The sequence below is a fragment of the Canis lupus genome, chromosome 2, assembly GCF_011100685.1.
Source record: "Canis lupus familiaris isolate Mischka breed German Shepherd chromosome 2, alternate assembly UU_Cfam_GSD_1.0, whole genome shotgun sequence".
NCBI classification, from domain to species: domain Eukaryota; kingdom Metazoa; phylum Chordata; class Mammalia; order Carnivora; family Canidae; genus Canis; species Canis lupus.
Window position 1 is genome coordinate 72,550,423 of NC_049223.1, and position 12,323 is coordinate 72,562,745.

At 53.7% G+C, this 12,323-nt stretch overlaps 1 protein-coding gene across 1 annotated transcript; it reads left to right on the forward strand.

The window, feature by feature from the left end:
• Positions 1-1,842: 1,842 nt before the first annotated feature.
• LOC119876078 (terminal nucleotidyltransferase 5B) lies at positions 1,843-10,665 on the forward strand. The gene is made up of 2 exons (XM_038531423.1): positions 1,843-2,918; positions 7,967-10,665. The coding sequence occupies exons 1-2, from the start codon at positions 2,655-2,657 to the stop codon at positions 8,984-8,986; spliced, it is 1,284 nt and encodes a 427-aa protein (XP_038387351.1). The 5' UTR covers positions 1,843-2,654; the 3' UTR covers positions 8,987-10,665.
• Positions 10,666-12,323: the final 1,658 nt, after the last annotated feature.

The following is a 12,323-nucleotide window of genomic DNA, read 5'->3' on the forward strand; positions in this document are numbered from 1 at the left end:
TAGAAGCAGATTCAGCAGTTGCAGTAGAAATGTAACCTCCTTGGGCAGGATCTGTGATCACACCAACAAAGGACATCAGTCTCTTCAGTTCTCTCTCTCTCCCATACCCTGTTTTATTTTCTTCTTAGCACTCTCTAAAATGTCTTATTTATTTCTTTACTTAAGTATTGTCTTTCTATACCAGAATGTCAGTTCTAGGGCAGGGACCTTGCCTATCACATCTCAGGGCCTAGCCCAGCACCTACTGGGTGCTTAGTATATATGTGTTGGTTGATGAATGAATGAATGGATACATCTTGAGGGTGGTACCAAGGCTGTGCCAAGCACAATACTGTGATCCGTGCCAACTCTTCCACGAGGAGCAATTGGAAAATAGGGCTCTGGAGTCAGGAGACTTGGATTCAAGTCCCACCCTGCCAATTAGTGGTTGTATGACCACGTCACTTGACCTAAGCATTGGTTTCTTCATCTGTAAATTGAGGATAATGATCCCACATCTTGAGGCGTATTTTTAGAAATTAGAGGTCGTGTATGTAAAGTGACTTGGTACCTAGTAGGTCCTCGGTAAATGTTAGTTTCCTTTCTTTTACTTCCCCTGCTGGGGCATGGGGGTGGTAGGGCAAGGGTTTGGAGACTCTTGGCTCAGCAAAAGAGGTTTCTCATGTACGTTTTCTCTTTCAAAAGAACGTAAAACAAAATAGCAAGCAACTTCAGTGAGAACAGCACCTGAGACTTGCCCATAGTCACACAGCCGAGCTGGGGAGCAAGCAGCAGTTCCCCTTCCCGGGGGGCCAAAGGAAGCCCCTGATCCCAGACGGAATGGAGGGAGGGGCCATAGGCAGGATCTTGCTGGGGCTGGCCTTCAGAAAGAGGACGTGATCGCTCTAGTCTGAGGGTCAGGGTTCTACGTCCAGATCTGTCGGAGACAAGCTGGTGACCCTGGAATGTAGTTTACCGTGTGTAGGTCCCGGTTTCCTCTTCTATACATCGGGAATCTCACTCCTCACTCCGCCTGCCTTACAGAACCGGACAGTGTTAGAAGAATGATATTTAATCTAAAATAGGGGATCCCTGGGTGGCTCAGTGGTTTAGCGCCTGCCTTTGGCCCAGGGCGTGATCCTGGAGTCCCGGGATCGAGTCCCACGTCGGGATCCTTGCATGGAGCCTGCTTCTCCCTCTGCCTGTGTCTCTGCCTCTCTCTCTGTGTGTATCTCTTGTGAATAAATAAGTAAAATCTTTAAAAATAATAAAAAATTAAAAATAAAGATGGGTAAAAATAATAATAATAATAATCATCATCATCTAAAAGAAAATATTGTAGTGATACATCAAGCAGACTCAATTTCTGAAATTCTGCCCCAGGTACACATATTGAAAATCAGAAGAAAAAGTGAATTCAAAAGTAACACTGAGCCGCATCCCTCTAGACTCTGTAAAGTGGGAAAGAAAAACATGTAAGCATATCATTTCAATAGAACATTGGAAAACGTTTTCGCCGACTATGAATAATCAAATCAAAAATTTTAAAATATTTATTGAACATCTTCTCTGGGACAGAAAAGGAAACTGGCTCAGAGCGGTGAGTGACTTGCCTGGGGGCACACAGGACCTGCTAAGGCTGAGAAAAAGCTGGCAGGAAAGACTTCCACCAGCTGCTCAGGAAACCCCCACCAGAAGGGGTTGCCGAGGAGCCCAGGACGCTGGGTCAGGAAAACCAGCTCCCTACTTCCAGCTGCCCTCTATCCTCCAGCCCTTTAAAGGCCCTGCGTCTGCACAAATGTAACGGAAAGAGCATGCGCCGCAGATTCTAGAGCCCAGGTTCAGCACCCGGGCCCCGACTCGTCTGCTGTGTAACCTGAGGGAGTCACGCCCCCTCTCTGAACAGGTCTGCCCTCCCCTCAGTAGGAACTTAGACGCAGGTCAGGCTGTGGGCCAATCAGGAGCGCGTTAAATAGCCTCGACCTCGGTAGACAGTTTGTCACCTTTCCGCCACACTGAAAGCGGGAGGAGCGCCGTGTGGAGCTGAACGAGCAGCACGGTCTCTCTGGGCTTCTGGAAAGAACAGGTGACCAGGACCAGGCCAGGCGATTTCTAAATTCCTTCCAGCGCCAGAAAGAACCCTGGAACTTCTTCGTGGTCCAACTCCGCTCCGAACTCCCCAGGTCACCTCCCTCCCTCCTGCCCCTGGAGGGCGCCGTCCCTTTAAGTCTAGGTCGGCCGCAGCCCGGGCCAATCACGCAGAACCGAAGTTCTTTAAGGACCAAAGGAGGGAATTCAGCCGGAGCGGGAGGGCGGGGCAGGGGCGTGCCATCCAGCCAATCGGAATCTCCCTGGCGACTAGTGACTCACGTGTAAAGCTCCGCTGACCAATGGCAGGGCCGCCGGGAGGCGGGGCGCTCCCGCTGTGTGACAGCTGTCTGGACCAATGGGCATGTCGCCCGCGGCCTATAAGAGTCCGCTGGGCCCCTGGCTACGGGCTCTAGGGTCGGTTGGTCGTCGCCGTCGGAGGTGTGCCCCGAGTTTGCCTCGCCGTCGCTGCCACCCGGTCCCTGCAGCCGCGCCCCTCGCCTTGGCCCAGGCGCTCTCCCCGCCCGTCTCCCCTTGGTCACCCCCCACCCCCCGGTTTCTGCCGTCGGGGCCCCGGGGCTGGGCTAATGATGCCGTCGGAGAGTGGAGCTGAGAGCCGGGACCAGGCAGCCGCGCAGGTGGGGACGGCTGCGGCCTCGGCGGTGGCCACGGCCGCCCCGGCAGGCGGCGGCCCCGACCCGGAGGCCTCCTCGGCCTCCCTCGGACGGCACCTGAGTGGGCTGGGCTGGCCACAGGTGAAGCGACTGGACGCGCTCCTGAGCGAACCCATTCCCATTCACGGGCGCGGCAACTTCCCCACTCTGAGCGTGCAGCCCCGGCAGATTGTGCAGGTGAGAGGGCCCTGGGCGCGGGGTATCCTATCTCCGACCTGAGGCTGTCGTGCCGGGAGGCACCCAGAGTCTGTCCTGTTCTCTGGACTGCTAGGGAAAATGAGGCTTAGAGAGGGACAGGGATTGTAACGATCTCCCCGAGCATGGATAGCAGACCATGCGCCCTCCCCACTTAGCTTTCCCTTCCCCCGCCTCTGGAGAGCCCGATTCCTCTGGAACCATTCACCCTGGCCCTAGCTAGGAAATGGGAGGAGAGTGGGGAGGGACTTGGCTGTGCTGGGGGTGGGGGTGGGGGTAGCGGCGGCGGCGAGAGAACAGCCCTGGCTGCTAAGAAATAAGATACCAGGGAGCCCTGGATGGGTAGGTGTGCATGCTTGGGTTAAAATAGTTGTTGGGTGTTTTTTTTTTTTTTTTTTTTTTTTCATCTCCAAATCTTCATAGTTGGGCTTCACCCACCCACACACACACACCCATTCCCTCTCTCAAGGTCCTAGGGGCAGACTTTGTCCTGTTCTCCCACAGCCCTTGGCTCAAGAGCTCCGTAGCTAAGTGGAAAAGCCAAGAAATTCCTTTTTTTTTTTTTTTTTTTTTTTTAGATTTTATTTATTCATAAGAGACAGAAAGAGGCAGAGGGAGAAGCAGGTTCAATGCAGGGAGCCCGATGCGGGACTCTATTCAGGGCCTTCCGGATCATGCGCTGAGCCAAAGGCAGATGCTCAACCACTGAGCCACCCAGGCTTCCCAAAAGCCAAGAAATTCCAATAAGGACTCCCTCTCAGCTCGAGTTGTGGCAGGAGGGGATTAACTAAGCACCAAGCCAGATCTGGTGCCTGCATGCTGGAGGTGTCCAGTTTAGGTGGTTCTCTCCTTCCCCAAAATTGGAAATGAAGGCTGGCCCTAGTGCCTCCTGAAGAGCAGGAAAAGAGAATTCTGATAGCCCTCTCCCCTTTTTTGGACTCCTTTTCCCATTTACCTAACTTTTAGCACCCCTAAAATTGCTCTTTCATCTGTATAACCTAGGTGCTGTCATACTCTGAAATGCCATAATATGGTAATTATTGTATCCATTTTCTGGCTGGGGAAGCTGAGGTTCCAAAAGGGGCAGAGAGCTGCCTAAGATTACCTAAAGAGGTGAAAATCAAACCTAAAGAATCGTGGGTCTTCCTGGGAGCCACCTGCTGGCAGGTTCAGTGTTTCCTACTCCATCCTCAGTTCCTTCTAAGGCTCAACTTCTAAGTCTTAGGAAAGTCTTCTGATAGAAACCAGAAAATCCAGCCATAATTCCTGTGTATTCCTGCCAGTAGATGGACTTTCTTTCTCGGGAGTTGTCCATAGAAGCAAGTGAAGCAGGCCATTCCCCTGCCTCCTACCATCTCAGCCTCCATTGAGGAGGAAGGGTGCCTGCTAGGGGATTACCTCGCCCTCCCTCCCAGGGAATGGGAGGGGGTGGGGGCAGATTCCCCAGGGCTGACTCACCTGCAGCCCCAGTGGTGCTCACTGAGGCATTCCTCAGTAGCTGCCCTGCTGTCATGGGGTAATTAGGAAACCAGTTGAAGCTTTTCTCCCCAGGACACTCAGGTCAGCCTTGGGGCCCCAGCTGCTGTATCTCCAGGACTGCTGTCCCAGACACAGGGGAAGGAGGAGTCCAGTGTGGAAACTCCCCTCTGCAGGGACAAAGGGTGCTCTGGAGGGGAAGTCCCTGCCAAACTGCCTTTACTGGTGTCCACTCTGTGTCAAGCCCTATTCTGGACACCAGAGCTACAGATGTGCCTGGGACCCCACCTCTCTGCCCTCAAGGTCCTCCCTTGAGAACAGTATTCTCCCGGACTACGGTCAAAGATGTCCCAGAGCAGGGAGCTGCTGGCTGTGGTGGAGAGAGGCAGGGGAGGCTTCAGAGCTGGCCTGGGAGGTTGGACATCTGGCTTCAGGGCCTGGACTATTCTCCGTTCCCTTTGCTGGGCCCAGTGTCCCCATCTGGTCAACACTGATGAGTTGAACTACTCTGGCACACCCTTTCAGGTTCCAAGATCCAAACAGAACAGGTACCTTCACCTGGCCTATACACTTGCACCCACAGGGAAGAAAGTCCATCTGCGGGTGGGAATCTACAGCTGGCAGCTTCACAAACTGTGTTGTGTGTGTGTGTGTGTGTGTGTGTGTGTGTGTGTGTGTGTGGTGGGGCAGAGGTGGTCCTGGGTGTGCATGGGGCATGGACAATGGTGCTTGGTGTATATGGGGATGAGGGTCATCATGCTGGCTGTGTGGAGGTGGGGGTGCTGGTGATAAAGGGAGGGATGTTAGCTATGTGTAGTGGGGGAGGCTGGTTGTCCATGGTTCAAGAATTAGAACCTTTCTCCCTCTGTCTCCCCACAAGACCTAGCCTACAGCAGCAATCTGAGCAGCTAGAGATGCTATTCTTGCATATACCTGAGCTAGAGGGATTCATTCTCCTGTAGGAGTCATCGTGACGGGCCCCCCCCCCCCCCCCCCGCGTACAGCTCTGGGATGCCTGGTTCTAATTGAGCTCAGCCACACTTCTTGGCTGTGTGACCTTGGATAAGTCCTTTGCCCTCTATGGGCCCAGGGAATTGAATTAGACATTCAGATCTCTCTAGCTGCAGCCAGAGGGCCTGCATCAGGCAGCTCCAGATTTGAGTTTTGTAAGCCTGCTGGTGGACAGCACCTATAGCCCCCTGCAGGTCTTGGCAATGACCCAGGAACAGAGTTTCTGGGGAGGCCCTTGGCACAGGGGAAAGGAGGGTGCAGCCATGGCCCTCTCCACGGCTAGAAAGTCTGATTCAGGAGGCTCCAAGCTGCCCTGCAGTCTTTGGGAGTGGTGGCGGTATCTGGGGTCCGCCTGCCAAGCTGGCTGTAGTCACACCTGGGAGGGAGACACCAGCTGCAGGCTGGCTGACACAGCCGGCCCCATGGCCTGACGTAGGCGATTTAACGAGGATACTGCTACCTACTCACCAGGCCAGATGCCATGCCCTGGGGTGAGCATCAGCCTGGGAGCAGGAGCTGGCATTGAGTAAGGCTCAGTCAGCTCTACTGGGACCCGGGGAGGGGGCTGGTCTGCTCTCTTTGGCCTGCATGGGCGCAGCTGCCAGCTGCCCGAGTGTGGGTTACAAGTCCCACAGGCCGGACTGTGGCAACTGGCCCCTGACCTCCAGCTTCTCCAGCCTGTCTGGCCAAGGCATCTCCCTTTCCTAACTGCCTTGCCTCTGGGCTGCAGTGACTGGAGGGTCACCTCTTTGAAATTTTGAAAGTGAGGGAGGATTAGAACCCTAGTTTCTGGTCTCTACTCCTAAACCCTGGGATGGCAATGTGATGGAAGGAGAGTCCGCCCCACCTGGATTTGAAGGCACCTCTACATGATCTTGGGCAGATGACTATGCTCCTGTGAGCCTTGGTTTCCCCATCTATAACTCGGAGATCATAAAGAGCTGTCCCCAATAGGGGCGCCAGGCTGGCTCAGTTAGTGGAGCATGTAACTCTTGATCTCAGGGTTGTGAGTTCGAGCCCCATGTGGGGTGTAGGCATTACTTAAAAAGAAAATCTTTAAAACGAGGTATTAAAAAAAAAAAAAAAAAAAAAGCTCTATCCCCCATAGATTGTGGTGAGAAGGTCCAGGTATTCAATAGGTGGCAACTGGTATTCCTTTCCCACCCCCCATCCCCACAGCTCCTCCTCAGCATGTTCCTGATGGCCAGTTGCTGACTCCCGTAGCCATCACAATACCTTCCCTTAGTCGGGATCCTCCTCCCGGAAGCCTTCCTGGAGGGAGCCGCCCGCCTCAGATTGCCCCACTGCGGCTTGCCTCCTCAGCACTTAAGTGCATTCTTCGCAGTAATTCCTGAGAAGCGAGGAGGGCAGCCCAGCCCAGTGGTGCACGCTGACTTGGCAGCAAGGCGGGGTTGCAGAATCACTCAGGGCAGGAATGCTGCTTGGTCACTTTCAGGACTGTGTGTGAAGCACCCTGGGTTAGTGAGAAAACTGAATGTCCAGGCCCAGCTCCTTCTACCCACATGGTCCTAAGCCCAGAGAGATGCCTCTGGCCAAAGAAACAGACTCCAGATGCCTGGTAGGTTTGCCGGTCACGTTCCTGTGTCAGCAGACAAGGTCTGCTGCATCTCTTCCCACTTGGGCTGGGCGCTGAGCGCCTCCTGAGATGATCGTCCCAAGAGCAGAAAAGGTCTGGGTTTTCACCCCCAGCCTCGCCACTTCCGAATATCCTCCCCACTCGAACCTTAGAGGTCTCACCACTGCAAACCTCAGGTTCCTCGGCTCTAAAACAAGTGCTGTGTTTGCTTCACAGAGTCCTTGGAAAGATGAGTTAAGATGAATATATCATAGTCAAAAGAGCACGAAAGGGTTGGAGAATCCAACTGACCTGAGCTCCAAGCTCAGCCTGGCTACTCTCTGACCTTGGACGTGTTTCTTAACCTCTCTGTGCCTCTGGTCCCCCATCTGTAAATTGAGATAATAATTCCCAAATACAGGATTTTTATGAGGGTTAATGTAGTAAGGCATGTGAATCTCAATTACATTCCCAACACATTTGAGCAGTTAGCATCATGCCTGGCACAAAATGAAGTATTTTACTTGTAGCTTTAGAGAGGTAGAGTAGCCTAGTGGTTAAGACCTGAACTGAGTTTAATTCACCAGCTATGTGACCTTGGGCAAGTTACTTGGCCCCTCTGTGCTTCTATTTCTCCATCTGTAAAATGGGAATAATAGTACCTACCCTTTGAGGGAGGTACTAATTGTGAGAATTATACGAGTTTATATCCTAACGTATAAAGTACTTAGACAGGACCCGGCATTTAGTAAATTCTACATATGTGTTTGCTATCATTAGTGCTGTTCTTTCGGAGTCTTTGCTCCAAATGAGCCATTCTCCATGTTAGGAAATCAAAGCTGTAGAGGGTCAAAAGACTTTCTAAAGGCATGACAGCTGATAAGCGGTCAACGCGGTTAATGTTGGCGTGCTTATTACGGGGGGCCCAGGATCCTGACCCCTCTCTCTCCTGCTGTCTCTCCGGCAGGTGGTCCGCAGCAGCCTGGAGGAGCAGGGACTACGCGTGCATGGGGTGCGGTTACACGGCTCAGCTGCCAGCCATGTGCTGCACCCAGAGAGTGGCCTGGGCTACAAGGACCTGGACCTGGTGTTCCGTGTGGACCTGCATGGGGAGGCGTCTTTCCAGCTGGTCAAGGAGGTAGTGCTGGCCTGCCTGCTGGACTTCCTGCCAGCCGGTGTGAACCGAGCCAAGATCACTCCACTGACACTCAAGGAGGCATACGTGCAGAAGCTGGTGAAAGTGTGTACCGACACGGACCGCTGGAGCCTCATCTCGCTGTCCAACAAGAGTGGCAAGAACGTGGAGCTCAAGTTCGTGGACTCGGTCAGGCGCCAGTTTGAGTTCAGTGTAGACTCCTTCCAGATCATCCTGGACTCCCTGCTGCTGTTCGGCCAGTGCTCATCCACCCCCATGTCTGAGGCCTTCCACCCAACGGTGACAGGCGAGAGCTTGTATGGGGACTTTGCCGAGGCCCTGGACCACCTGCGGCACCGTGTCATCGCCACGCGCAGCCCCGAGGAGATTCGTGGCGGTGGCCTCCTCAAGTACTGCCACCTCCTGGTGCGGGGCTTCAGGCCAAGGCCCAGCACTGACGTACGTGCCCTGCAACGTTACATGTGCTCCCGCTTCTTCATCGACTTCCCGGACCTGGTAGAGCAGCAGCGCACACTGGAGCGCTACCTGGAGGCCCACTTCAGCGGGGCCGACTCAGCCCGCCGCTACGCCTGCCTGGTGACGCTACACCGCGTGGTCAATGAGAGCACCGTGTGCCTCATGAGCCATGAGCGTCGCCAGACGCTGGACCTCATCGCCACCCTGGCGCTCCAGGCGCTGGCTGAGCAGGGCCCGGCCACAGCGGCCGCCCTGGCCTGGCACCCCTCGGGCCCCGACGGGGTTGTGCCCACCACCGTGAGTTACTATGTGACTCCTGTGCAGCCCCTGCTGGCTCGGGCCCACTCCTACCCCACCTGGCTGCCTTGTAACTGACTCAGACCCTGGCCAGAAAGTACTGGGCCCACGCTGATGGAGCAGGGCCTCCAGGAGTGTGCAGAGGATGCCACCAGAAACAGGCAGCCTGTGCCGAGTGGCCCAGCACTGCTGCAAGGTTGGGCCTTTGACTGAACACACTGGACCCCACTCATCCCCAAGTGAGGCCCCCTGGGCTTAAGGCCAAGCTGAGGTTCTTGATTGGCCTTTGGGTTATTGCACCCCACTTTGGAGCAGCATAACTGTGGGGTGTGGGGGCTCTTTGTCTTGGGGGTCAATTGCCTTCAGGAGACAAAACCTGTTTGGGGTGATAGCCTCAATGCTCATCATCTTAGGTCAATTTCTGTGGCCTAGAAAGGGTCTTTTTGGGTAAAGCCAGCCCATAGTGATCCCAGCAGCCTCTGAAGACCTACAGCCCACACAATAGCTAAAATATGGTATGTTATACAAACTACTCACTTTGGATTGAGCCAGGCCCCTAAGAGGGCCTGGCGATCCAACCTGATTAATCACTGGGAGGAGGGAAACTGAGGCAGGAGGCAGCTACCTGGGTTTGCAGAGGGATAAGTTTAGCCCAGTTTGCAAACACCCCTACCCCAAGCTGTCAAGGTTTGTGGTGAGCAAGAGCCAAGCTGCCAGGGGTGGGACACAGCCCATGCCCCTTCTGGGCTGTTGCCCTCTTCGTCTGTGTTGTGAGGATCCCTCTGCCTAGAAGCTTGTTCTTCAAAGGGTGCTGGGCCCAGAATGGCCACAGTCAAGTGCTCCCACCCTACTGGCCTGGTTACAGGGTCTGCACTTGGAGGAAGGGAACCATGCCCCACCATCCCTCTGGATTTGTCACCATTTTGCACTCTTAACACCTGCCAATAAAGATTGTCTACACTAAACCTAGCACCTGATTTCTCCTGGGAGAAGGACTTTCCCTGGCAGTGGGGGCTCTGGCTGCCTCTCCCAGTCTGTGTCTGGCTTGTGTTGTGGGCAGGGACATTTAGGTGGGTTGTTGTCTGAATCCTGGGGTGTGGCTGAGGGTTTGCATTTGCTTCCCTCAACCCCAGCCCCGGCTGGAGGACTATGCCAGGAGCTCTCATCTAGAACATGTGACTTATACCTGCTAATTGCCTCAGCAAGTCTCTTGTTAAAGAGTAAATTTGTCAGTATTTCCTCCCTGGAGTCCTGATGACCCTGGATTTGGCCTCACACTCCAGGGCTAGGGCTGCTTGACTCCAGCTCTGCCCACCCAACCCTACTCCTTCTCAGGAGGCTGGTAGACAAGCTGAGTGAGTTTGAATTGGAGACCCCTTCAGACTGGGGGTCTTCTAACATCTTCCAGAATGAGAGCTCAGGTTTGGCCTCCCTACCTGAGAAAGGGGTTCCATCAGTTCTCTGGCTCCCTCTCTAACTGCCAAGCACTGATAGGCACACTCTGGCCTGCCCTAAACAGGTCTCCTAGAGGGACAGGGTCTCTCCTTTTCAAATCCAGCCAGGGCCCTGTCAGGCTCTCGGGGAGCTATTCCCTCAGGGCATCACCCAGTCACTGGCCTGGACGCTGCCCACTGTTTACCCAGCCCCTTTGATCCAGGGATTGCAAAGCCCTTAACATATTCAGCCTCATTAGTGGTTTCTGAAGTGGTGGCTTTGATGGTTTCAGCCAGGGTAAAAAAAAAAAAAAAAAAAAAAAACAAGGCCACAGAGGAGGCCCCAGGTGACTTGGGTGAGTCCAGCCACCTCACCTGCTCAATGAGTCCCTGCAGTGCTCGAAAGGGCTAGGACATTGCGTGGAAAGAGTTTCTTGGCTTGGTAACTGAAAGCAGCCTGCCATCCCACCCTATTTGTGCCCACCCAGCTCTGGGCCTGGGAGAGAATAAGTTTCTCCCAGCTCCCAATGGGGGCATGAGGGGGGTGTTCACCGGGTAAGAACACAGGTTTGGCTTGTTGGGGTGGGCAGCAGGGTTCACCTGGATATGGTTGTTTTAGTAAGAAAGCTAGACACCCACAGTATGTGTTTAGACACTGCATTCAGACCACCATGTGCCAGTGACCCAGGTAGGAGCAGAATACATCAGCAAACAAAAGATCAAGATTGGGGATCCCTGGGTGGCGCAGCGGTTTGGCGCCTGCCTTTGGCCCAGGGCGCGATCCTGGAGACCCGGGATCGAATCCCACGTCGAGCTCCCGGTGCATGGAGCCTGCTTCTCCCTCTGCCTGTGTCTCTGCCTCTCTCTCTCTGTGTGACTATCATAAATAAATAAAAAAAATTAAAAAATAAAATAAACAAAAGATCAAGATTCCCTACTCCCATGAAGATTACAGAAAATAAACTAAATTATATAGTCTGAGAAGGTCAATGATGCTTACAAGTATGTAGTAGGGCAAGGGTTTGGAAGTGCTGGAGTACTGATTTTTAAAGGTCAGGTTGGACCTCATCGAAAGGGTGACATTTAATCAAAGACTTAAAGGCAGACTGGATGGCAAGTCATGCGGTGTCTGGAGAAAGAGCTTCTGGGCAGAGAGAATCTGTTAATGTGCACATGCTCCTGGCAGGCGTGTCTGGGGGAGGACACATGTGCCTGAGGGTGTCTGGCCGGCCTTGCTCAGGCATGTGTGCACACCGCTGCTGGTCTGCAACATGCATGGGTGTGAAATGTGGGAGAGCCTGAGCAGGAGTTCCTGGTAACAGCTGCTGTTTCTGGAGCCTCTCCTCTAGGCCAGGCACTGCTAAAGTCTTCAAGGTCACTACCTCTCATTTCATCCTTGAGAGAAGAGTGATTGTTATTTCCACCTTTACAGACAAGGAAGCTGGTGTCAGAGGTCAAAATGTGGCTGGCTCCAGAGCTGTTGCTGTGAACCCCTGAACTCTCCTGCTCCTACACTGATTTCATGTGGATAAGCGAGACAGTGTGTCTTCTGTACATATGTGTGATGGAGCATGTTTGGTGTGTGACAGTTTGTACTGCTGTGCACTTACCATTTTATGTAGGACTAGGGCAGTGTAGCAGTGTGCTGAGATGTACAATTTCTTGATGTACATGACACCAGCCATAGCTTGCAGTGACCATGTCAGAGGCCCATGATGGCAGCAGGTGTGCCTGTGGGTGTGTTTGGGGGTGGTGCCATGTTTCTGGGTGTGAAAAAAACAATGACTCAGTGGCTGGCATTATTTGCTCATGGACAGTTCCTGCAGCCATCTAAGATGCCAGGACAGGTGGAAATCAAGAACTGGGAACCAGAGCCAGAGAGGGGAAGGCTGCAGGAGGAAAGCCCACACCCCAATCCCCTGCAGTGCTTGCCCAGCAACAGTCCACCCATCACCCCTCATGGACCGTGGTGGGTGGCAGCA